This window comes from Leopardus geoffroyi, chromosome C1 (genome assembly GCF_018350155.1).
Source record: "Leopardus geoffroyi isolate Oge1 chromosome C1, O.geoffroyi_Oge1_pat1.0, whole genome shotgun sequence".
Lineage (NCBI taxonomy): Eukaryota > Metazoa > Chordata > Mammalia > Carnivora > Felidae > Leopardus > Leopardus geoffroyi.
The window spans coordinates 99,709,288-99,736,125 of NC_059328.1; the positions used below are offsets into that span (position 1 = coordinate 99,709,288).

Below are 26,838 nucleotides of genomic sequence, written 5' to 3' on the forward strand. Positions count from 1 at the left end.
GTGGGCAAGGCTGTGAACGTGACAGCTGACCACACAGGTGTCACTCTAGGCCCTCAAGAAGTCCCACAGTGTGGAGAAGACAAAGCAGACATGGGAGCCACCTCGTCGAGGGCCTTCCCCAGGAAGTCACAGTAACACCGCACTGGGGGCATCCCTGAGGGACAAGAGGTGCCGGCTGAGGGCTGGGGGAGGAGAGGTAATCATTCTGACAGAGGAAGCAGTGCCTCCAAAAAGACAGGCCTTGAGTCAAGAAGGAGCTTGGTGTGTTTGAGGAAATAAAAGCAGCTCCCAACGGCTAGACAAAGAGAGCAAGTGAGTCACGGGTGGGGAATGAGGCTGGAGAGGCAGGCAGGCCCAGGTGACAGTGCCCATTCATGGGCTACTGGGGGTGTCAGATAAGACACGCTAAGGGTTTGGGATTTATCCTAATGGCAAGGGAAAGCCGCAGGAAGGCTTTAAACATAAGACTGGCACGATATAATTTAAGTTTCGGCAGACTGGCCCTGCCAGCAGAGTGGAGAGTGGTTACTGGGGACAGGCACGGAGGCAGGGAAACCAGAATCAAGGTCAGTGCTGGAGCACCGAGAAGGTGGAGGACTGGACGGACCAGACCAGGGTGTGGGCGGGGGGGGGGGGGGGGGATGGACAAAAGGGCAGATTCCAGAGCCCCGTGGGAGAGAGCGCAACAGGGATTAGTGAAGTGGTGGGGGGTGAGGGAGAGGGGGGACTTAACGGTGTTGGTCAGGCATCCTTCTTGGCTGACTGACTTGCGGCTATTAGCTGAGGTCAGAAACAATGACTGAGAAGCAAGTCAGGGGGCAAGACGCAGAATAAGAGCACGGGAATAGGTTCGGTGGTGTGGGGGAGCTGGCTCCAACTGTTAGCATCTCTGCCGGACCCCATTCAGCCAAGCCTGGCTGACAGCTTGAAATCCACATGGTGGGAGTATTTACAGCACAGAAACTAACGTTTCAAACAGACACTCCTGCCTACTCCACGCCAATCCAATTGTTCGATATTTACTACCACCACTGGACTGGAATATTTTTGATACCCCAAAATGGGTTTAAATGCATCTGGTTCCAGACCTGACTTTCTTGTTAAGAGAGAAGAACAGCTGTTAAGGGAAAGGCATTAAAGATAAATTAAAACTTGATTGAAGTGTTTGCCTAGTAGCAAGCATGGTAATTGAAAGAGCATGGGAAAAATCAAGACAGACCAGTTGTAGGCAACGTGTTCAGTGATTTCAAATACGAAGGAAATCTCTCCCATTTGCCAATTGTGAGGATTTTTGGAACCTGCCTCCCTTAATTAAGGGAGGCTGCCCACAGAAATACACCAGCAGCCCTCAATGCTTTGCTGATCACACCCTCTCTCTTGCACTTGACTAGAGCACATGGGAAGGTGGATGAGAGGGAGAAGGATTCGAGGAGTGAGGATCTATCCACAGCCACCAGTGGAGGCTCCAGGTGTCTTGTGAGTGAGTGAGTGAGTGAGTGAGTGAGTGAGTGAGTGAATGGGAGTGGGTAGGGTGGTGGGTGAAGAGAAGGGGTATGAGAGGAAGCTTGGCTGCAGAAAGACGGATGGCTGCTGTCTTCCCAGGGGCAGGCGATGTGTCCTGGGCTTGAGAACAGGAGGAAGAAAGAAGTCAGGGATGGAGTGAGACTGGCGAGAAGCACGGTGGGGGGAGGTGGGGGGAGGGGGGAGACCAGTTCCGACAAATTCAGTTTGGGGCTGGAAGAAACTTGCAAAATTATTTAGTTGAATTACCCCCATTTCACAGGTGAAGTGACAGGGCACCAAGCAAAACGAAGGAAAATGTCACCAAATGCCTACTCGCTGCATGTGGTGTGTTCACGTACCCTCGTGTCCCTTTTTACCGCTCGTCACACACTTTGCAGCGACCACGTCACGCAGGTGAACAACCAGGCTCCGAGAGGCACGTCAGTGTTCGAGCCCCGCGTCGCGCTCTGTGTTGACAGCTCGGGGCCTGGAGCCTGTTTCGGATTCTCTCTCTCTGCCCCTCCCCCGCCCTATTTTTTTTCTCTCTCTCTCTCTCCAAAATAAACATTAAAAAATTATTTTAGGGGCGCCTGGGTGGCGCAGTCGGTTAAGCGTCCGACTTCAGCCAGGTCACGATCTCGCGGTCCGTGAGTTCGAGCCCCGCGTCGGGCTCTGGGCTGATGGCTCGGAGCCTGGAGCCTGTTTCCGATTCTGTGTCTCCCTCTCTCTCTGCCCCTCCCCCGTTCATGCTCTGTCTCTCTCTGTCCCAAAAATAAAAATAAACGTTGAAAAAAAAATTATTTTAATGTGTTCAATAACAAAGTATATAATAGACACATAGATACAATTTTATACAGATGCAGAGCAATGATATATCTACTTAGCACAGTCTTCTTCTCTGGCCTGGGTGTGTGGCTTGGAGGTCTTACCCTATCCCCCAATCCCTATAACCACCCTCAGTCCTGTAAACTATGTTAACAACTCTGAATATATCCTTTGCTATTCTTCTACCTGCTCATATCATCAAATAGAGATAAAGATATATCACATAGAACGCATATATACATATATGTGTATATATATACACATATATGTATATATATGTGTGTGTGTATGCGTATGTGTGTATATATACACATATATATGTATATATGCGTTCTATGTGATATATACATACACACACACACATACACACACATAAAGAATCTGCCATGGTTTAAAAAAAATGGTCTTATGCACACGTCTCAGCATTTTGCCCTTCCAATCAAGAATACTTCATAAAAGTCCCACCAAATCCACTGGTGTGGCAAGACTTTCCTCCTTTTAGTGGCTTCCTATTATGCCAGGGTACGAACGAACCACAATAAACCAGCTATCCATCACTGCTGAACACACCTTCTCTCCGTAGCCTCTTCTATTGCAGTAATTGTAATAATGATTCCTCTGTACAAGTTCTTGTGTATTTGTGGTCTCATATCTATGGCAGAGTGTGCCAGGAGTGGGAATGAATCAAAGGGCAAACACATTTTTTATGTTAATAGGAGCTCCCACGCTGCTGGCTTCTGCTTGTCACATTTCCATCAGTAACACCTGAGATACCTTTTCCTTGTGCTCAGCAAGCATCCCGTGATTTTTTTTTTTTTGCACATTTAATTATCAGACATAAAGCGATATTTCACTGTTATCTGAATTTGCATTTTCCTGCCCTCTAGAAATTTAGGCATCTTTTCCGCTTTTGCATTATTTGGATCTCCTTTTCTGAAAACTGTCTTTTCACATCCTTTGCCATTTTCTCCCGTTGGGTTGTCTTTTTTTCATCAAAGTTTACGAGTTCCTTGTAGGTTATAAACTTTTTGTTATCTGTATTATAATCTTTCCCCAAGGTGGGTGGTGGTGTCGTTCCCTAAGACAGGGGACATGGAGGAGGGCCAGCTTTGGGTGGGAAGATTGTGCTTTCAGTCTCAGACACTGTGTAGCAATGTCCAGTAGGCTGCTGGGCACACAGGTCTGGGGCTCACAGGAGGCGATACAGACTTGGGACTCATCACATTTGTAGTGGTTACTGTCTAGCATTCTAGTCCCACAGCAAAGTCTTTTCCATCGCACTTCCGAGACTAAACAGGAGAGATAAGTTGCCGATAGGACAATTGCCAATGAAAAAAGAATAGGAGTTATTTCTCAAAGGTCACACACCCTGAATGAATGAATGAATGAATGAATGAATGAATGAATGAATGAATTTGCACTCAAATAGCAGCAAAGGAAAGGAGTCAGCAGTGAGCGGGTTGCTTTGTGGATAACTGAGTGGTCAAAAGAGGGACCACAGGGACACCAACTTACCATGCCAGAGGGCAGAACGGTAAGTACCAGACTCTCAGCCAGATGGGCCCCAGCTGAACTCTCAAAAGCCTCCCAAACTAGGCTTCCTCGGCTGTAAAATGTAAATCAGAATGCCTACCACAAAGGATCGTTTTGAGGTTTGAATAAGATCGAGAGTCTTCAGGGATGCCTGGGTGGCTCAGTCGGTTAAGTGGCATTCTCTTGGTTTGGGCTCAGGTCATGATCTGAGTTTTGTGAGCTCGAGCCCTGCGTCAGGCTCTGTGCTGACAGCACGGAGCCCACTTGGGATTCTCTCTCTGCCCCTCCCCCACACTGTCTCTATCTCTCTCAAAATAAATAAACATAAAAAAAAAAAGATGGAGGGTTTTTAAACAATAGCTGAAATGAATGAAGTAGGCTTTCAACAGGGCTTCCCTCTTTCCCTTTCAGCGAGCCAAGCCACATCAAGTCCTTTGTTGTACGTGATCCTGGCTGTGCGAGACCTTTCATCATTTCACCTAGTGTGAGCTTTCATCATTTCAAATGAGAGAGAGAGGCGGGGGGAGAGAAAACATGTATCAGCGATTGCCTGAACAGATATTCCATGCTAGCCAGAATTTTTTTAATTTGTATTGAAGAGTACTGAAAGATCTTTTAAAGATATGAGAGTACCTCAATGCCTATAGATAGAGGGATCATATATTTAAAAACAGCTCCGACTCCAAATATTTTGTTGCAGCGTCCTCACAAAACATCATCACTGCTCCCAATTTTGATAATTCTTCTTTTTTTTTTTTTAATTTTTTTTTCAACGTTTATTCATTTTTGGGACAGAGAGAGACAGAGCATGAACGAGGGAGGGGCAGAGAGAGAGGGAGACACAGAATTGGAAACAGGCTCCAGGCTCTGAGCCATCAGCCCAGAGCCTGATGCGGGGCTCGAACTCACGGACCGCGAGATCGTGACCTGGCTGAAGTCGGACGCCTAACCGACTGCGCCACCCAGGCGCCCCGATAATTCTTCTTATATGGCTTGAAGTCAGGAGTGGAACCCGAATATTTTGCAAAAATGAAGTGCCCTGATTTTTGACTTAGAAAACATGGCCACCATGACTATTGAGCGAAGGCAGAAGGATCCCCACTCCTGGCCACAGATTCCTCTGCGTGTTGTTACTTGGGTTCTGGGATTGAGACTGACTGCTCCTTTTGGCTTATTTAACCACTCACGTAGATAGTGCTTGCTGTCTGCGAGGCACTGTTGCAAGAGCTCTACGAGTACGTACCCGGTGAGTCCTCTGAAGAGCCATGTTAGGCAGGCGTTATCTCTGACCCTATTGTGCAGAGGAGGAAACTGAGGCACATGAAGATTGAGTGAGTAGCTAGTGTGGTGGGGAAACTGGCTCCAGAATGCTCTTAAGCACTGTTTCTTACCAGGGCTATGTGGCATGTGGCTACCAAAGCCGTGACATGAGACAGGATTCCTGTGGCTGCAGTTTCTACGATGCAGTTGGACGGCAGAGGTTGGGAACGAGAGGCTCGAGCTGCTCTGGCTGAGCCACAAGTGCGTCTCTGAGACGTGCGGGTGAGGCACCAAGCTCGCTGGCCCCCGAATCACTGAATGTCAGGGCCCCAGGGGTCCTGACAGAACAGGAGTCTGTGGCCCCCACCACCCCCGACCTCACATACATGAGGAAACTGAGAAGGTCTGATTGAACAAGAAAGTGATAAACCCAAACCTCCAAAATGCGACAGGGGGACCCAAATTCAAAACCTGGGTTTTGTGATGGTGGCGGTATCGTTTGTAAACAACTTCAGATGTGACAAAGGGACACGGGACAGGGCTTCACAATGAAAGACCATGAGAAACGAAGGCCTTTGTGTGCACTGGTAAGTCATACACGGGGTGGGGACAGGAGTGGCTCGAACGTAGGGCGAGCAGAGCAAGGAAAGAGCAGGGAAGGAAACAACGAGGGGCAAACAAAGACGTTACGAAGGGAACGAGCCAAACCACAGGAGCCACCAAGGAGCCTGGGAGAACTGGCAGACGAAACGCTGGCAGAGACCAACAATGCAGCCCACAGACAGAGGGGGCGCTGGTGAGCACGTGCTCCTCTGGGGACTGACTCCTCAGCTCCCACCCACGTGGGCACATAGAATTTGCAGAACTTCTGCTTTTCCAAAAAATGCTGCACATTCAGATTTCATGGAAAACTTCTCATTCGTAAAAGCTGGCAACTAATTCCAAGCTGAGTTCAAGGGTATCCCCAGCCAGGCTAACCCTCTGAGGACAAAGACAGTGTCATCCTTGGTCTTTGTCGTATCCGCGTGGTCTGGCACAGGGAGGACACTCCATAAATGTTTGTTGAGTGCCTTCACTTATCTGAATACAGCCTAACTGTAGTCCAAAAGGCGGGGCTTCCTGACAAAAACCGCAGAAGTTGGCAGTTACCTCAAACCCTGAGCTTTGCAAATCCCCAAGCTGCTGTGGAATCTGGTTGATGAATCGTGAACTCAGCAAAGAGAAGTGGAGACATTTAGCTGGAGCTGAAGAGTAAGTGGCCTGGGACCCCTCGTGTGCAGGCAAAACAGTCCCCTTCCCCTGACACCTACCACCAGCCCCACAGCCAGACTGGGGGTGGGGGGGGGGCGAGGGGTGGGGGGAGTGCTGGATTCCCACTCCCATCTCTCCCCCACTGCTGTTCCTTTGGGGATGGTCCCCTTTGTCCCCTGCTTCCCCTTCCAGCTTAACTAGGCTACACCTCCTACTGTACCAGATCCGCTTGTACCCATGCAGGATGTCAGCTCCTAATCAAAAGTAATAGCCCGTCTGAGGTTTAAGGAGAAGCAAGGTGTTCACTGATGCCATTTCTTAGAAAGGAGCTGCCCACCCTCCCGGGATCTGGAAGGAAGGTTTTTCTTGTTTTTTTTTTTTTTTCCTTAGAATTGAACAATGCGATTTTAAAATTAGGGGTGCCTGGGTGGCTTAGTCAGTTGAGCGTCTGACTTCAGCTCAGGTCATGATCGTGAGTTCGAGCCCCACATCGGGCTCTGTGCTGACAGCTCAGAGCCTGGAGCCTGCTTCCGCTTCTGTGTCCCCCTCTCTCTCTGCCCCTAACCCACTGACATTCTGTCTCTGCCTCTCTCAAAAATAAATAAACATTAAAAAAATTTTTTTTTAAAAATAAAATATTTCTCTCTGAAATATTTTTAAGAATGGCCTGCAGATTTTAGCAGTTAAAAGTTCACTGGACGGAAAAAAAATCCCCTAAAAGTTTCAGTACCCTATTATTTAAGCCTTAGTATTTCCCCCCGTATGTTCGACATTATAACGGTGTTTCAGTTAAAGACTCATTTAAGCGTGACGACAGCAGGGGTTGGAGTATTCTGAACCCTAGTGAGCAGATGAGTCTCTTGTCCAGACGGGGGCTTGTGACCACAGCATTTCTCCACTGCGTCACAGCACACTCTCAGCTGACATCCACCTGGAGTATGAAGGTGGTGGCATTTTGGGAGAGAAAGAGTCTCTCCACACATACCCACTGATGATACAGAGGAGAGGCCACTCTCCTAACATGTCTAATATCAAATAATCTGTCCTATTAGGTCCCCAGGTATTCTCATATTAATCAGTCCTCATATTAGTCCCTGTTTTGGGGTAGGAAATCTGCTCACCGGGTATGGAGATAATAAAGAAGAAATGGAGTCTTTTTTTTTTACTGAAGGAAGTGCAATGCAGCTTGTTTCTTTAACCCAGCTCTTCATAAATCCGATCCAAATGAACCCTAGGCCAGCTCAGCCCAGGAAAAAGTGAGGGTATGAGCTTGAGAGTATGGGGAAGAACATGCCAAAAATGGGAGCCACCCGGCGACAGATGAGGAAACTAGGAAACTAGGACTCAGAGAGGTTTAGGAGCTGGCCCAGGTCTCTCAGCTGGCCCAGGACAGGGTTGGTGTCCGGACAAGGGCAGCCAGCTCCAAAGCCTGCACTGTTGGCCACAATTCCAACCTCCTCCAGACCCGGTCAGGGGATTGTGGGGCCATGACTGCTAAAGACAGGAACCCACTGCTCTCGGCTGCACCACCCTGCTTCCCTGTCTCCTGTATTTCAGCCTGAAACAGCAGCCACCTGAATCTCAGCAGGCAATAATCCCCCCCAGGCTCAGAACACCCCCCCATGCCCCCCCCCGCCCAGAACTCGCCTCACGGGTGCTTTCAGTGGTCAAGCTACTCTTTGCCTCCTGGGTGAGCTCACCTGGAATTTAGATGTTGGAACCAATTAAATCAGTTTCCTTTTGAGTTTTCCTCTCTTCTGTCATGCTAGAATATGGCCCATTATATTCCGTTCTTACACTTCAACACCGTCTCATTTCCCTCTCAGTCTGTACAACGTGCCTCCGTAACCACCACCCACACACGGCTCAAGAGCCCACAAAATGTGGTTTGTCCGGAATGAGACGTGTTGTGAGCGCAAAATGCTCATCAGACACTGAAAGCTTAATACGAAAAAGGGAATGTAAAATCCCTCGGTAATATTCTTGATGTTGACTACATGTGGAAATGAAAACATCGTGGCTGTATTAGGTGACAGAAAACATATCATCGAAATCAATTTCATCTGCTTTGTATCGTGTTTCTAACTGAACCCAGCCTGTCCTTCCAAGATAACCCATGTACCGTCTTGCTCAAAAGCCACATCTGTGAGCTCACCATCCTCAAAAGCCACACGTTCTTGTTAGAGGAGGCATCTCAAAACTACAGCATGCTCTGGGGAATAAGGTTTTCACTAGAGCTATTTAAGACTCTCTTTAAGAGTCTCTTAAAACTTATTCTCCAAAGTCTGATTCAAGGTAGTTCTACACACTATTGATCATTTCGTTAGGAATTTCTTTATCATCCCTACTATTTTCCAGTTATTCAGTTCATAGTTGAAAAACTCACTTATGATTAGTTTCTTATGAATCTGATTTTCTCATTATTTTCTGAATGTGTATGTAACACATCATTTTTTTCCCTAGTTCTTAACTGTTACAGGGGGAAAATGTTCATGAAACTACACAGCAGTGAGCCGGGTGGAAATTCAGACACTAGTCACAACAGACATTTTGGGGAACACTACGAAAAGGAAGTGAAGGCCATTAGGACCCAAAATGGGCCTGAGAACAAGTCTATCAAAACAATTTAGCTTCCTCAGATGGATACCTGGTTGACAGAAGAGGTATCTCAAGGTCACAAAGGGTAGACCTTAGAATTAGGTGTTCCCAGCTGGGGGCAGAGAGCAGACATGAACTTATTTCAGGGACTCTGGGCAAGAGGTCTCTTACTTCTACTGGTTTTCATTGGAGCCCCACAGGCACGAGCAGCAGCTGAGAAGGAAAAGACCAAAGGGCACAAGGGCAAGAGATTTAAAAAAAAGAAAAAGGACAAAAAAAAAAAAAAAAAAAAAAGAAGAAGAAGAAGAAGAAGGAAGAAAGAAGTCAAAGGAGAAGATCCTGTGCCCGTAAAGTAATTGGAAGATATTTTCCTTTGAGGCTGGTGGCCGGCACTCAAAGCTATCTCCAAAGAACTACTAAAATATTTTCCAGCACTTTCCTGAGGTTGGTCTCGCTATCTTATGCTTCGTATTCAGACCTCAACTTGTCCGAGCAAATGGAAAGTAGTATCCTGGTTTCACTTTAGTCCTGAGACGGATGGTTTGATTTGCAACTGCAGAATCTAAGAGGCTATAGCCTCCTGTAAAAGCTTGAAAAAGCTTTCTGCACTTAAGAAACGTGAGAGGAAATCAGAAGATGGAAAAGTCATGCAAATGAGCACTCGTGGACGCAGGCAAACTTTCTGCTTTCAAGCAGAGAAACCAAAACCTACCCTGAAAGCCCGTTTTTATTCCAGAAAAGTCAGAGTGCTCAAGAGGCGATGAGACACATTCTTAGATCTCATTCTTAAAAGGTGGTTCCAACGGTCTTTCAAAATTTCTCAGAGGCCCATCAAAATTAAACCAAAAACTTAGTCACAAGTGCAAGTTGAGGAGATCCTGGTTTTTTTTAAAAAAGACATTCTTGTGACAATTAGGGAAATCTGAATAAGGGCAGAAGTTAGGTGATATCATAAGATTATTGTTAATTTTCACAAATACTATATTATTAATACTATGCAAAAGTACTTGGGAGTGAAGTGTGGGTGTATAGACAGAGTATAACTACAACAAAATGTTAATAAACACGTAAATAAATCCCCATTCTGAATTCTACAATCCCAAAGGAGGTTTCCCCAAGCCCCCTTTGTAGATGGTGACATTGAAAGCAATCTTCCGTGATTGGTAACTGTGCCGTCCTATATAATTTCACAGGCCTTGGCAAAATTACAGCGGACAATGTGTACACGTCACATATAAGAGATCATCTATGGGGCTGCCTGGCTGGCTCAGTGCGAGAGTGTGCGACTCTTGATCTCAGGATCACTGAGTTTGAGCCCCGTGCTGGCTGTAGAGATTACTAAAAAAATAAAAGAGAAAGAGAGGGAGACAGAGATTATGTATGCTCTTCATGTTTTCATAAGTGTCGCTCATCTAATCTTGTGTTGGGAAGGCATGGATTTTGAGTCAAATGGACCTGGATTCTGGCACGCGCTCACTCCTTGCCTGTGTGAACTTGGTCAAAGTACTTAACCTACCTAACCTTTGTTCTCCTCTTTAACAGTCTCTACCTAAAACAAACAAACAAACAAACAAACAAAAAAACCTGGTGTGACAGTTCAATGAAAACAAAAGTCTAAAACTGCTAAGCACAGAACCTGGCGCAGAGCACCTACTCAATCCGTGACAGCTACTATTACCACAATGGGCCCCGTTTTCCCGCAGGAATACACAGCGTTACTTTCACTCAAATTGTCTTCTTCCTAAGTAAGAACACACAGACTCTTTGAACCTTGATTGCGGCAAAAAACATGAAGAAGTCTCACATAATAATGCGAGATAACTTTATAACTTAAAATGGAGACATGCTTGACAAACCGGTAGCATCTAATGTCCAGATTTGCCACTGTTGTTAAAAACAACATGAAAATACATCAATGAAAGGAACTTTTAAAGAAGCAGTTTACAACTTGGTTCCTATACAAGGAAAGAAACTCGAGCTGGGGAGATGGCTGGCAAGATAAAGGAACCATAAAATGTCCACAGCAGCAGAATAAGGCAGGTTCTGCTAAAAGAAAAAAACAAAACAAAACAAAACAAACCCCACAAAAAACAACTAAGACAGCAGGTTCTTACTGAGCTTTGCTACCTGCCCAGCACTACCAAGGCCCTGTCCATGTGTTACCCTGATGATGCAACCCAGCACCGAATCCCGCTGGCTCTACCTTCCAAACACATCCCCCTATCTCCCATTCAGTCCCCTTCTCTTGCAATCATTTCTTACCAGCACTGTTCCTACAGCCTCCCCAACTGGTTTCCCGGCTTCTCCTTTGCCCCTCTATAGATTGTTCTCCACGCAGCAGCCAGAGCAATTCATGGAAACACTCCACCATTGTAATTTCGCTCCTGTCCAAAATCCTCTAAAACTTCCTATTTTGCTGGGAGTAAAAAAAGTCACAGCCTTTAACGGGGCCCATAAAACCATCTCCAGGACTTTGCCCTGATTATGTTTACAAGTTCATTTCCTACTACTTTCTCGTACAGTGGTCTCCTTGAAGTTCCTTAAATGCCTGAAGCTTATCTCAGGGTTTTTGCTGCCAGCCCCCCTGCCTGGAATACCACTCCCCCGAACAATTAAGGAGACCCTCCCCTGACTACACCGTATAAAACAGTAACCACTAGAAAGTAGAGTGGCTGAATGAAATATCACACATTCAGCCCATGGAGTACTATACAACTATAAAAAGACAATAAGAATGATCTCTGTGAACTGATATGGAAAGATTATCCAGACATATGGTTAAGAGACAAAAATAAGGAGCGGAAGAATACATAAAGTAGTACCATGGTTGCATATCTGTATCTATAAAAAGAAACAAGAAAGGTAAAACAGAAACACAGTATCTGCTATAACAGCTGGAGAAGGTGGGAATAGGATTTCTCTGAGCTTATCTTTTTACATGGTTTGATTGGAACCATGTTAACATTTTACGTATTTAAAAATTAAATCGGGGCGCCTGGGTGGCGCAGTCGGTTAAGCGTCCGACTTCAGCCAGGTCACGATCTCGCCGTCCGTGAGTTCGAGCCCCGCGTGGGGCTCTGGGCTGATGGCTCAGAGCCTGGAGCCTGTTTCCGATTCTGTGTCTCCCTCTCTCTCTGCCCCTCCCCCGTTCATGCTCTGTCTCTCTCTGTCCCAAAAATAAATAAACGTTGAAAAAAAATAAAAATTAAATCAAGGGAGGGGAACCCTAAAATTGAATAGAAACAAAACAAATTGGGGCAGCTGGGTGACTCAGTCAGTGGAGCATTTGGCTCTTGATTTTGGCTCAGGTCATGATCTGACTAGCCCACATCGGGCTCTGCACTGACAGTAGGGAGCCTGCTTGGGATTCTCTCTCCCTCTCTCTCTGCCCCTCCCTCGCTCATGCTCAATCACTCTCTCTCGAAATAAATAAATAATTTTTTTTTTAAGTTTAAAAAAATTAATTCAACTATATACTGAGTTGATAGCATAACCACACAGAAGGAAAAAATAACTTTAAAATACAGTTTTCTGTACATATTCAGTGGGCTATATGGAAGAATAAAGAGAACTATAAATAAACCTTGAACTGTATTTAATAAAGTTTGTGCTTGGTAGTGGTACTGGTATAGCAATTAGGAAACTATTTTGTGTTTAATGTATATTAGGAAAATATACTGATTCTATAAGGAACAGAGTTCTCACTGTGGCAAAAGGAGGTACAAATAGGGAAAGGAGGAAACGATGAACCAAATGGTTACATTAGGCTTCGTGGTAAAAGGATAAACTCATAACTTCGTGAAAACCCTATTTCCCTAGTTCTGAGAACGGATAGAGCCTAGAAACCATGACTCCATTAGCCTTCAGGACACCTAGCACCCCAAAAATACTGATTTCTAAATTCCGTCTCCCACTCAGAGGAACAAGAGAATCTACTGATTACAAGCAGAGGCCGAAAAGGTACAAAATGAGTCCAGAACATCTTTTCGTCTCAGAAAGTAGGAGATGCTCAAAAACTGATGGAAACATGGCAAAGAACACTGAGGTACACAGAGGTTCCCATCTGCCAAATTCTGGGTCACTGGGCATCAAAATAGATAATAACAAGAATGCCATCTTAAAAAAATATCCAGGAGTCTATACTTATACTAAAAAAATAAAATGAAAAAGCTCTTCATTACTGAAGAATGTCAGTGGTGTATCAAGAAAATTAGGGAGAGGGGCGCCTGGGTGGCGCAGTCGGTTAAGCGTCCGACTTCAGCCAGGTCACGATCTCGCGGTCCGCGAGTTCGAGCCCCGCGTCGGGCTCTGGGCTGATGGCTCGGAGCCTGGAGCCTGTTTCCGATTCTGTGTCTCCCTCTCTCTCTGCCCCTCCCCCGTTCATGCTCTGTCTCTCTCTGTCCCAAAAATAAATAAACGTTGAAAAAAAAAAAAATTAAAAAAAAAAAAAAAAAATTAGGGAGAGACAATTGCCATCTACAAATATTTTAAGGGACCTGGGGAAGAATCACCACTGGATGCTGAAACATCGGGTGAGAGATTGTTGCAGGACAGTCACACAATCTCAACGTGTCACTTGATAAATCATGTATTATTTATTTACAAAGGGCAACAGGTGCCTCTGCGAAGGAGAAATCTGGTTGGATCACCTTCACAAAACAACCAAAGGTCTCCAATAATGGGACAAATGGACTGCATCTGCTCCCTAATGAGATGCCCGGAGGACACAACACACCTGTGAAACATTCCTGAATCTGATTCCAGAATCTACACACACTCCAGAATCTAATCATGAGAAAACAGATGAGCCAAATCGAGGGACATTCTAGAAAACTGGCCCAGACCTTTCAAAAGTGGTGATGTCATAAAGTACACCCCCCCCCCCCAAAAAAAGAGTTGGCAAGTTTTAGATGAAAAGGGATTAGGGGCACCCAGGTGGCTCAGTCAGTTAAGCTTCCGACTCTTGATTTCAGCTCAAGCCATGATGTCATGGTTCGAGTGATCGAGCCCCATGTGGGGCTCTGCTCTGACCGCTAGGAGCCTGCTAGGGATTCTCTCTCCCCCTCTCTCTGCCCCTCACCTCTCCCACTCTCTCTCTCTCTCTCTCTCTCAAAACAAAAAAATAAACATTAAAAAATAAAAAATAAATAAAGGGGATTAAACAGGCATGACTACCAAATGCAGAATGTGCTCCAGGATTGGCTTCTGGACTCTACCAGAAAACAGTATCATATCGATGGTGTATTTCCTGACTGTGATCATGGTTCCATGGCTTACTGGAGACATACTGTTCTTTGAAAACATAGGTTTACATATTAGGGGTAAGGTGTCATGAGATATGCAAGTCTCCTCTTGCACTGCTGGTGGGAATGCAAACTGGTGCAGCTGCCCTGGAAAACAGTTTGGAGGTTCCTCAAAAAATTAAAAATAGATCTACCCTATGACCCAGCAACAGCACTGCTAGGAATTTACCCGAGGGATACAGGAGTGCTGATTCATAGGGGCACATATACCCCAATGTTTATAGCAGTGCTTTCAACAATAGCCAAATGATGGAAAGAGCCTAAGTGTCCATCAAGTGACGAATGGATAAAGAAGATGTGGTTTATATATTCAATGGAATACTACTTGGCAATGAGGAAGAATGAAATCTGGCCATTTGCAGCAACATGGATGGAACTGGAGGATATTGTGTAAGTGGGATAAGTCAGGCAGAGAAAGACAGATACTGTATGTTTTCACTCATATGTGGATCTTGAGAAACTTAACAGAAGACCATGGGGGAGGCGAAGGGGGAAAAAAGTTACAGAGAGGGAGGGAGGCAAACCATATGAGACTCTTAAATACTGAGAACAAACTATGGCTAGATGCGGGGGGGGAGGGGGAGGAGGGAAAGTGGGTGATGGCCAGGGAGGAGGGCACTTGTTGGGATGAGCCCTGGGTGTTGTATGGAAACCAATTTGACAATAAATTAAATTTTTAAAAAAAGATCTGCAACTCTCAAAGGTTTAGACAAAAAAATTAAGTGTACGTGTATATGAACAGAGAGAAGTAAACCAAAGGTGTCAAGATGTTAATAATTGGTGATTCCAGAAGAAAAGTGTATAAGGGTTCATTATGCTATTTTCTGCAACTATTCTACAGATTTGCAATGTTCCAAAGTTTTAAAGAATTAAAAAGAAATATTACCACACTCACTCTCCTTTTCTCTGCATGACTAATCTGATTCATCAGTGTTTACTTTACCACCACTCAATGTCTACATATTTACTCATTTATTCCCCCATTATAACGTAAGCTTCACAAAGGCAGGGAAGTCTGTTCTTTGTTGCAACCCCACTCTCTTGTACGGTGCCCAACACATAGTTGACACTCAGTAAGAATTTGTTCAGTGACTGACGTTCACAATCATTCTATGAAGCACACACTATTATCATCCCTATCCTCACCAGTGAGTGGTCTCTCTCTTCCAAGGCAAGTGGTCTCTGTCTTCCATGCCCAGCGAGGCATGGAAAAGTTAGGTAATGTACAGAAGTTACAACTCGGGTGAGGGGCAGGGCCAGGGTGGGAAGCCAAGCATCTGACTGGAGAGCTGATGCTCTTTTATTAATTTAATGTTTATTATTTTTGAGAGAGAGAGAGAGACAAAGAGAGAGAGAGCAAGTGAAGAAGGGAGAGAGAGGGGGACAGAGGATCTGAAGCAGGCTCTGAGCTGACAGCAGAGAGCCCAATGTGGGCTCGAACTCACGAACTATAAAATCATGACCTGAGCTGCAGTCTGATGCTTGACCGACTGAGCCATCCAGGCGTCCCAGAGCTGATGCTCTTAATCACTGGTGGGCTGCTTCCCAATGAGTCAGATTCTGCCTGTTTGCGTGTCTCCTGGTTTCCACGGCCACCAGCATAGGAAAGCCTCAAAGCTCCTGGTCCTGTGATGGCACCTGCCCTGGCCTCCCTGCCTCCAATTCCTCCCAGCCTCCGATTCCTCCCAGTTACACCCCTTCCTCTGCACGGAGGCCAGATTATCCCTCCTAAGCACAGGGTTCCGATTCTGCCAGGCCCAGAAAGAGTTCTCCTTCGCCTGCCAAGTTGTCTTTGTCACCTCTTGGAATCCTCTGCCACATCACCGCGTGTCCACACACCACATATCCCGGTTGGCTAGGTTCACATACCCTCCCTACCCTGAAGTCTTTGCTTCACAAGAGATACCTGACTTCATGACAGTCTTCTCTCCCTCTGCATGCCCACAGCACCTTATGCTCAGAGGCCTGTCTTACATTTACTTCTGTACCTTGCAATGCAGGCGTTTTTGAGGCCTCTCAACCCCTCCCCGCAAGCTGTACTCCACAGATATGGGTACCCCACAGGCACTCAGTGGCTGGAAGATTGATGTGTAGTTTGGACCAAGGGGCCTCCAACGGGAAACCCTCACGTTAAGGAAAAGTAGTTAAGGGTTTATAAACATGCTCCGGGGGTTTGGCCAGGACCGTGTGTGTTAGGGGTTTACTGAAAAGTGGGGAGGTAACAGCGGAGCCAGACATTTATTTCATGGGGCTGTTAATCCGGCTGAAGTGGGAAAGGGGTGAAGGCAGTTCCCTTACGGTTTCAAAGGGCAGGAAAGAGCACCGGCCGCCCTACTCAGGAATCCCGGAGTGAGGCCATCGCCCACTCAGACGCTCCCCTCGGCCAGTCCCCGTCCCAGGTCCCCCGCCGGCAGCAGTGCCAGTCAAATGCGCGGTGTCGGAGGAGAGAGGGCTGCGGGGGCAAGGGGCGGCGAGGGCGGGGGCGCCAGGCGGCCGAGCGAGCTCGCGCGCCCCCTCCCCGCGCGGCGGACCAGCCGACTCCTCGGGCAGGTGGAGCCCGCTGCCCAGCCCCGTCCTCAAAGGGCTCACAGGCAGCGGAAGCAGTGAAAGGGTAGACCAAGTTGGCGGCGGCGAAGTTACCCCGGGAGGGGAAGCCGGTAGCAGTCCCTGGAACTTAGAAAAGGCACACCCTTCCGGAGAAACAGTGAGTCGTGAGGTGACACGACTTGGGGCGGAGGGGGGGGGGAGTTCCGAGGGGTCTTAGAGGAAACTACGCCGAAGAGGTGAGCGAGCTGGAGTCCGGTCCCTCTTCCCAGCCAGGATTCCGGTGCCTAAGGTCAAAGTTACTTCCTGACTACCCACGGGAGACTCGCTGACGACGGGACAAGTCTCTCCGCGGGCAGCGTTTCCCCCTCCACCCACCCCCCGCTCCCCAACCCAAGTTGCAGCCTCCTCGGGCGCCGCCCGTCCACTCGGCGCTGGCGCCGGAGCCCTGGGGTCCCCCGGACACCTCCGGCACCGCCCAGTCCCCGCCGGGTCTCGGGGGAGGCCTCCACTCACCCAAATGGAGCACCAGACAGGCCACACCGAGAATCCCCGCGGCCAAGAGCCCGTTTCTCCCCGCGTGCATGGCTCGTCCGGCCGGCCTCTACGCCCGGACTGGGCCAGAGTGGGCGGCAAGTTCCAGGGCAGCTCCGCCCGGCGCCGCGCGCAGGCCCGGTCCCACCCTCCAGTCGGTCCCGCTCTCGCGTCTGTCCCGCTCCACACTCGCTGGCCCCGCCCCGCCCCCTCGCTGGCCCCGCCCCGCCCCCTCGCTGGCCCTGCCCCGCCGCTTCGCTGGCCCCGTCCTGTCTCGCCCCTCGCTGGCCCCGCCCCACCCTAGCTGGCCTCGCCCTACCCCGCCCTCTCCCTTGCTAGCCCCGGTCCCGCCCCGTCCCGCCCCCTCGCTGGCCCCGCCCCACTCTAGCTGGCCTCGCCCTACCCCGCCCTCTCCCTTGGTTGCCCCGGTCCCGTCCCGTCCCGCTCCCTCTCTGGCCCGGTCCGGTCTCCTCGCGGGCCCCGTTCCGTCTCGCCCCTCGCTGGCCCCGCCCCGCCGTCTCGCTGGCCCCGCCCCGTCCCGCCCCGTCTCACCCCTCGCTGACCCCGCCCTACCCCGCCCTCTCCCTTGCTAGCCCCGGTCCCGCCCCGTCCCGCCCCCTCGCTAGCCCTGCCCCACCCACATGCTCCGCCCCGCGCTCGGCTCGCTCGCGCTTCCAACTCTGGAGCTTCCTTCCCGGTCCGGTCGGGCGCAGCTGCGCGCCGACCCCGCACCCTGCATCTGCTCCAGACGCCGTCCTGCCTCCCCCCGGTCCCCAAAGTCGTTCCGCCGCCTCCCCGTCTGCTCTGTGGAGCTGTCCCTTCACGGTGGCTTGCGTCTTTAAAACCAAGCTTGTGTTGGTTCCTCCTCCTCCTGCAGCACTTTTGCTGGACGTTTGGGACGAGACGGAGGCATGTGTCCGCAAGTCGGGGTAGGGGGAGCTGCGCCCCGCTCGGCCCGCCTCTGCGGTGACTGGAGGACTCTCCCAGAGGACTGGGAGGCTCCCAGGCCCTTCATTCCTTCAGCGCTTTCCAACAGCAGAGCGCGGGGCTCGCCTTTCCTGCGGGTCACTGTCCGCGCACATTAAAAGGAAACATTTTGAACCCCTGCTAGGATGTGCGGGATTACCTGGTCCCACCGATCTCGTTCGAGGTCGAGCCACCTTTTCCTGAAGGCTGCCCCCGACGCCCAGCACTCCCTTCCTCCGGAGCTGGGACTTCCAGCCTTGGGTTTCTCCCTTCTCAGTTTCCTCTGTGTTTTCCTCTCTACCTCCATCTCAACTGTGGACTTTCCCTTAGGGTGAGGAGTCCGGTGTGGTGGATCCCCTCACTGTGTGACCTCCCCCACAACCTCCCGCCCAGGCTGCAGCAGGCATCTGGAACACTCCACCCTAGTGATTAGTCTTCTTGATTGGCTTGCCCTCTCTGCTGCCTGTCTGACCCCAGACCAAACTACTCTGCTCCCAGAACCAGCTCCTCACGATGGTCTCCCTGTCTGCACAGGAATTGCCTCTGTCCAGTGATGGGAGTCAGGGGAACTCTAAGTTCCACGGGAACTGGAAGCTCTCCCCATGAACAGGACTCCCTCCTGTCCTAGTAAACACTAACATGTCACTTGTGAAACTGAGTGGAAGTGTGCTTTCTTGCTGATGTCATCTCCAACATCAAGTGAGGATCCCAAAACCACTCAAAACACTTGAACCGTAAGAATTCCTTAGTTCTTAAATCAGCCATAACATCTTAAAAGCTATCTCTATCGGTGAAGTTTCTGGGACCAATGTCACGTACCATGAAGCATGCTAGCTTAAGACACCCCCTCCTATGTGTAGATACTGGGAACGTGAGGCAGGGGCAGCGAACAGCACAAAACGTGAGGAAATCAAGTTTCTGCTCTGCCCCTGGCTGGTAGGAACTCAGACCAACCGGGAGAGTTAGGATAGGGTCAAACTTTCAGACACTGGAGAGCCCCTGAGAGTTTTTGAACCAAGAAGTGATCCTAGCAAACATCTGCTGAGCGCTAAGCCAGGCCCTGTGTTAGTTAAGTGCGTTACCTGAAATAATTTTATCTTCTTGCTGTCCCTAGTTTCACAGAGGAGGAAACGGAGGCTCAGAGAAAGTAAACGACTTGTCCAAGGACACACAGTAAGGGGCAGGACTGGGAGTCCAACTAACGCGAAATCCAAATTGCCACTCTCGCCCTTTGGCAGGAGAGCGGGTGCAACTTTGGGATAGGCAGCTGTGCCGTTGCTGGGACTGGCCAGCAGCAGCCGCCAACCCTCTCAAGAGCAGGGCAGAGGAAAGGACTGCCCAGTCACCTGGGGCTGGGAAGTATGCTTCAGGTCATGGTCTCCAGCCTTTGGGGGAGATAGGATTCTTTGGCTGGGACGCTCCTCTGACCAAGACTGACAATCAGTGTCAGGTCTTTTATTAAGAGAAATGCTGTGCTTCTGTCAAGCATTTTTAGAAGAGCTTATATGCATGGCCTAGCCGACTTCATGAATCAAAAGTGGCTCAGAAAGGTGGACCTGAATTACGCAACGAGCCAAAAAGGCTCTATTCATATACTGAGGACTCACCATCAAAAGGAGAGTGGATATATTTTTTGTCCCGTGGCCAGTATTGAGAGGTCCAGTTTTATCAGCTTGTCAGTGTAGATAATCAGGGGCCTCATTTCAGCCTGTTCATGTGGCATGGGGTGGCTGCTCTTCCAAGCATGTCCCTCTCTGGTACCCTGGCTCTAGTTCTGGCCAACCTTGTAACTACCCCCACCACCCCCCCCCACCCCCAAGGAAGCTTAGACATTCCAGAATGCACTGAGCACAACACTACCCCTAATCCCACATACATGGAAATTGTCTCTGCCTCTTGCTTCGAAGTGTCCGTTCACTTCACTTACATAAACACTGGGCAGATTTGCACCCAAGGCGTAGAGGGGCAGTCGTCTTCCCTTTTTAAAATGTTCCCTGGCAGAAAGAGAGAATTTGGGGAAAAAATTAGGCGAAAGTAATATGCAAGGCTTAACATGGAGCCATTCTGGATACCCAAGGGATAAACAATCACATTTCAAGTCCTAGCCAGGCCAGCAGCTGCAAGAAGTTGATAAGGATGCTGCAGATAGGGCTGCGGAGCTGGGGGAAACACACATTAAAGCCTCTGAAAGGTTTGATTTTTAAAAAGAAGAAAAAGAAAAGGAAGAGCCTCCCTCTGCTTTTTACCGTCCCTCTAGTTGCTTTTGCATATTCTGTGCCATTTAAAGAATTACAGATGAGTTCTGCCTAATGCTGTATGGCTGCTGTGGCTTTAATCATTCTGTCATTCTCACTTTGCAGAAGGGCTGAACATCCCCCCCCCCCCCGGCCCCATAAACATCCTAGCATTCCAGGTGTGCAGGGCACAGAGGCTGGTGTGCTGGTGCCACTCTGTCCTCCGTCCTGGAAAATGGTTGCTGACGATTTCCCGGGTCAGGACAGCAGCACATCGTTTGGGAGAGATGGTGTGGTCTTGCTGCAGAGGCCCTCCGCCTCTGTTCCTGCTGTTCCTTCTCCCCTTCTCCGCCAGTTTCCTCCCACCCCATCCTGTCCCACCCCGCTAAAAAGGAAAGCTAGGCATTCCGAACCTGCCTCTGGGGACTCCGGGTGTATTGTGTGTTGCACGGATCTAGAGGCCGCGTAGCCTTTTACGATACGTTCTCAGCAGATGACAGTCAAGTGTCGAGAAAGCGTTGTTTTTTTTTTTTTTTTTTTTTTTTTTTTTTTAAGTCATCATTTGTACAAAGGCACGCTTTAGGCTGTGGGGCAGGATGTGGCGGTGAAGGCTGCAATTCTTGACCCTGGAGCCCAGCAGGCCAAAGTCAGGAGCAGAACTCCAGACCCCCAGGGCACAGTGTCACAGAGCAAGAGAGGCTGTTAAGGGGTGGGAGGGGTGGGGGTGGGGGGGGGAGAGAAAGAAGGACCGTGTACTCCAGTAACTGTAAACAGCCATATTTTCAACATAATTTACTACAGGTCTCTGAAGTGTATATAAAACATTTTAGTGCAACATTTTACAAATAGTTTTCCTTTAAAAAAACAAACAAACAAAAACAAATCAACAGCTCTCTACATCATGCATGGGTAGTTTTCTTACCCCACCTGTTTTTTTCAACAATAAACGCAGAGAAACCATTGTTTGAAAAGAATATGAAAACCTGCTACAGAAACACCCTGATGAAAGAGGGTGCGGGTCGTATCCGTGTCCGGAATGGGCCTAGCACAGTGTAGTTTTTCATTAATGCAACATTGTAGCCGTAGGTAAATACGTCCAGAGAACCAGTTGGCAATTTTTCCTCTCCTGGTCCAATGCCCCGAGCTCCGGCAGGCCATGTGCAATGAGGTCTCCCAGCCACTGGAGGGCACCATTACCGCTCATCTGACACCACATTTCCATAGAAATGGCCAAACAAGGTCCTGGGGATCTTCACAGAAAGCTGAAAAGCTCACCCTTTGATGGTATCCCCCAGCCCAACAGAAAATACACACGGGAAAAAAAAATTACTAAAATACTGGCTTCGGTTTCTTTTCTTCCTTTCAAATTTCCTGTAACCGCTCCACATCTTTAATTGCGTGCATCACCTACTTTTCTATACCTGTGGGCAAGCTGGGCTCTTAGTAGTTACAAAGCCAGTCCCAGACCTCTGGCATCTTTCCCTTCACACAGAGGAAAGCCGGGCATCTTCCTTCAAGCACTCAGGCTACAAGGCAGGGGCCGATTTCCCACAGAAAGCCCACGCGCCTGTAATGAAGAAATGGGGCAAAGGACTGCCTCCTTCCCTCCCCCCTGAGCCTGACTGTAGCCCCAAAGCGTTGCTACAGCATACATAATACATGGAAATGAGCATGTTAGGGATTAAGGTGTGGTGCCTACACAGGGTCTCAGAGGACAGTACTGGTGTGCGGGGAAGAAGAGGAGACCGGTTTACTACATAAGCCTGTCCGTCACCTTGCTTCCCCTGGGCTGCGGCACAGCAAGGCGTCTGCTGAAAACCCAGGCCACCACCTGCGCACCCAAAGACCCTGATGCGGATGGGCACCCACACGGCCTCTCGTGGAGTCTGCTGCATCTCAGGACAGACAACAATCCCTCTCTCTGCTCAGACTTTGCTCCGGAGTCCCCGGTGGCTTTTTCTAAGCAGGGTGTACCCTTGGGGTTCAAGATGCAAGTTCCCGAAGGAAAGGGGATGGCGCTCTTGGCCAGCAAAATATAGGAAAGTCAGGGCATGCTTCTCCCCTGGGGTGAGCAAAAGGGCACAGGAGCGGGGGGGGGGGGGGGGGGGGGGCGGGTGCTAAGCACCCTGCTCCATAGTGTGAACGAACAGGGCGACTGGGGCCTTGTTGGGCTCTAATGGGCATTCGAATAAAAAGCCACCGTAACTGTGAACAACCAAATCACCTAAGACCACAAACAAGATCTAAGAAGGGGAAGGGCAAAACCCTGCACCGGCATGAGGTGACTCTAAGCCGAGACTAGGTGGTCTGCAAGGGTTACAGACGGGCTGTGTCTGGACCTCTCCTAGGCAGATACTCTTACGGCAGTGAGACACATGGAGAGAGAAATGGTGAATGAGAAAGACACCGTTACCTTGGAGGGAAATCTAGTTGGAAGGAAGAAGAAAAACCTAGTCTTCGTATCTCCAGGGTGGTGGTGATCTCTCCCCTGGTCTCCAACTTCCAGGCTCTGGAAACCACCGCCCTCCCACCACCGACTCCTGGAGGAACTCAGCGGTCTGCTGGGCCCCGTGCCCTCCGGTGTAGGGTGCATACGGTGGCTGCTTGGGCCCTGTGTGTTCAGTTCAGCACGGCTCCCTTTTCAGGCTCACTGGCCACTTTCCTTTAAGAGTGTGGCAAAGCACCTTAAAATAGAAGCCCACCCGCGCACAGTTACCAGTTCGAGGCCGCTCCTGCGAAACAGATCAAGCCAACAACTAGCCTTGTTTCCTTCCTTCACTAATCACTGGCTTTGATCAATCTGAAAGTCAGTGGCTGCTAAATGCAGCCTTCTGTCCAGGTTAGCCAGCAAAGCGTGTGCTGTTTGGGGCTTTCGACTTGTTCTCCAACAAAGTTGTGGGTTTTTTTTTTTTTTTTTAATATATAATTTTTTGGCAAGGTTGGAACGAAGCCTACTTTTGCTTCCCTGACAGTCCGGTCGGGCATCGTCTACTCTAATGGGGTTATGCAGGATTCCTCCCGTACGTACACAGTTCTTTGAAGCAAAATTCAATGCTTTCATCTTGACTACAAAGTGGTTCCAACAACTCCAGCTGAGGGAAAAGATAAGATACAAATTGGGCCCGCATGACACATAATTTTCAAGTCTCGTTAAGAAAGTAAAAAACGTTTGGGCATGTTTCTGATCCGTGAGTAGTATTTTCAAGTATGCAGAAACAAAGAGTCCTGGAAGAGATTCCTTTGCACCAAAAAGTCCGTCCTCCCTTTGGCCATCGGTGGTATGTTACGAGAAATTCGTCCGCTACGTTACGGAACCCAAGAAGGGTAAACCAGAGGGATTTAAAAACAGTCCCTTACAAAGAATAAGAACCCCTGTAACATCTATCTGAGAATACGATATAAATCAGTGAGTAGATGTGGCATCTGGAGCTACTCACTACATTACCAAAAACAAAAACAAGAAGCCTAATTCTGCAGGATAAGGACATCTGCTCCAAAACAGCTAACCGACCACGACTGCCACCTAGAGGCGGTCTGTCTCTGTGCCGGATCCGGGACTTGGAATGTTGCTCAAGTCTGACTGTTGGCTGCCAGGAGAGCACTCCAAGAGTTGCAGCGCCGTCTGCCCGCCGTCCGATCACAGAGCAAGAGGCAGGAAGGGAGACTGTCAGCTCCTCCGCGGCTGAGGGCCGCTGCGGTCCCCCTTAGTCTATGGCTCCTGGGTGGATACTGAGCACAGGGGGCTCCAGGCATGTGGGGGAGTAGTTGAGGTGTGGTTCTTTGATCCACAACAGGGGCACCCCATTCTTCCCGTCGGAGCTCTTGCTGGAGTTACGGCTCTTGAAGCGCACCAGCAGGATGGTGATGATGAGGATGCCGAAGATGGGGAAGGGGTAGAAGAAGACAAAGTAGAAGAGTGCGTCGTTGGAGCAGATGATGGACTGCAGGGTGGAACCTGAAACAGAGGCAGGACAGTGAGGGCGGGGAGCCTGGACCGCCCGCCTCTGCGCCTCAAGACCTGGCCCAGCCCACCCGCAACCCCCGCGCCCACCCTGTCCTTCCCTTGCCGCTGCCAGGGGTGGGGGGACCACCTTCCTGGCCGTGTTCTCACAGCAGCGCCTCCTTCCACTCACAGCTGGAAGTTCATTCAAAGCGGTACCCCCATTTCCCACCGGGAGCCAGGACTGCGGCTTGGAAAGTCATATAAGAAAATGTAGTTTATTGACCGTGAACCCAGCTGCCCCTACAAGAAGATGCTGACTGCACCGAGTCCGCACCTCCTGCCCGGTGGTGTTTCCCATGTCCCTTGGCGCCGAGCTCTGCTCCAAGTGGGTTTCTCTGGGAAGTGACACATTCTTTCCCCGCCAGCTTCTCAGAGCAGTTTTACCAGAGACGATGGTTACTTGAGTAACCTTAGCAGTGGTTAACATTATCAACTGAAATGCCATTACGGACCATTTACAAGTGTCCAAAAGTGTGTCTGTGGCTACAGAATTCATTCTGGATATGGAAGAGGATGAAACCGGCCCCCCCACTTCCCAGACCCACGAGGCCTCAGCAGGGGCCCAGCCCCTGGTAACCTGCCCTTTTCCCTGGAAAATAAGGCTGCTGGCTGATCACCACGTTCTACGAAACGTAATAAATAGGGGTATCTGCGGTGGGCAGACGGGTCTAAACACCTTCCCTTGTCCTTTTGGGTCATGCACTAGTTTGTCAGGGGTCTGAGTCTCATTTAGGCTTTTCTCTGCGTTCTTTTCTACTGCACAGCTGTTGTCATCAGTATTATGAAGAAAACTCAGCACATGCTTATTAGATTTCCACAGTACATGAAATCGCTGATAGTTCCCCACTCCACCCACTTTTCACTTACAAAACCTCAATTTCATATGGCTCCATCTAATCAACAGGAGGTAGTCAAAGAAAAGAAAAAGCTGACAAAGCTCAAACATTCAAGTCAGAATTACCTAGTAAAATGCATTGGCTGAAACGGAAACGAAGTTACAGTTTCTAGCAGATTCTGTCTTTCTGCGTTCCAGGCTAATTCTACTGTAACAAACACCGCCTTCAGTCTGCCATGTCCCACGCTCTGACAAAAGGCAACTGTAAGAGTGCCCTGTTAGAACAAATTATTCAGCACAGCCATTATTTCCTCTGGTCTCTGTCCATGGAATTCCTTGATCGGGTGAGAAGTCCGAGTCTTGGACCAAGGGAGCAGGGCTGCTACTAAGCCCTTCCCAGATGCCCTGTGGCATCACCCACTGCCCTTCTACTAGTTGGTTCTCCCAACCATGCGACATCCCCCTAAACCTCGAAATCACCCTCCAAAATACACATGAACCAAGAACACAGACCGTACTCAGGCTTCATTGTTTTGGTTTTTTTTTTCTCCCTTCTTATGAGTCTGAAACACGGCAACTGGCTAAAGAGGGACCAGGCTGGCTATGGAGCCACCAGTAACACCTACCAATATACTTGGACGATGAGCTCTCACTAAAATAGAATCTGGTGGGACATCAGGCTTGTGATCACTTTAATTCCTACCCACGTGGGGCAGTCAAGGGTCAATTCCACGAACTGGTGTTTCAAAGCCGAAATGCCTGGGACAGGTGGGAAAACCACTTACTGAGCCATAATCAAGCTCTGATTTCATTCTTCCAGACTGCTGGAATCAACAGTTGGAACCAGCAGGGACCTCCTTCCCCTGTAACCTGGGAAAACTCACTTGTGTCCAGAACACGGATGCCGATGGGGGCCGACTCCTCCTCCGTCAGCCGGTACCATTCCTTCTGGGGGCCGGGCAACCACTCCTCCACGCGGCACGAGTAGTTCCCCGTGTCCTGGGGGCTGGCCTGCAGCACGGTGAGCCGGTAGAGCAAGGGGGAGAGCCTCTGGAAGCGAAGCCGGCCCTCCCACGGGCTGCCTTCTGGGCCAAAGACAGCATCCGGGCCCACGCTCAGCAGGGCCGTCCGCTCTGTGAGGTCCTCTTCTTCCTCCTCATCCCCCTCCTCCTCCTCCTCCTGTTCTCCCAGGCCAGGGCCTCCCCTTTCCCCTCCAGCTTTAGTCCTCAGAGAGTACCAGGCCACGGCAAAGCGGGAGTCCTGACTTGATCGAGAAACGATGCTACAGTCCAGCTGGAAAGCTGCCTTCTCGGACACCGTGGCATTGGGGACCACCGTATCCACCTGTAGGGCGGCGTCTGGGGGAGGTGAGGGGCAAAAAAGGAGGAAAAGGCTGTTTTAGTTTCTCTGCTCAAAACAACCCGTGTGTCCATCACCAAATACACTCTA

The 26,838-nt window shown here is 49.3% G+C and overlaps 2 protein-coding genes across 8 annotated transcripts in view; both read right to left on the reverse strand.

The window, feature by feature from the left end:
* Nucleotides 1-17,551, reverse strand: part of CD58 (CD58 molecule) — a 40,990-nt gene extending 23,439 nt beyond the window's left edge. Inside the window, exon 1 of one of the 2 annotated variants that reach the window (XM_045478791.1) lies at nt 17,334-17,551. In XM_045478791.1, the coding sequence (XP_045334747.1) occupies nt 17,334-17,403 (70 nt within the window). In that variant the 5' untranslated portion in view covers nt 17,404-17,551. The remainder of the gene's footprint in view (nt 1-17,333) is intronic. The other variant, XM_045478790.1, reaches the window with a different exon arrangement.
* A 3,777-nt stretch (nt 17,552-21,328) lies between these two features.
* The window catches only part of IGSF3 (immunoglobulin superfamily member 3), a 95,212-nt gene continuing 89,702 nt past the window's right edge, over nt 21,329-26,838 (reverse strand). For all 6 annotated transcript variants that reach the window (XM_045478796.1, XM_045478795.1, XM_045478792.1 and 3 more), the window contains 2 exons: nt 26,274-26,747; nt 21,329-24,506 (listed from right to left, as the gene is read on the reverse strand). In XM_045478796.1, the coding sequence (XP_045334752.1) occupies nt 24,256-24,506; nt 26,274-26,747 (725 nt within the window). In that variant the 3' untranslated portion in view covers nt 21,329-24,255. The remainder of the gene's footprint in view (nt 24,507-26,273; nt 26,748-26,838) is intronic.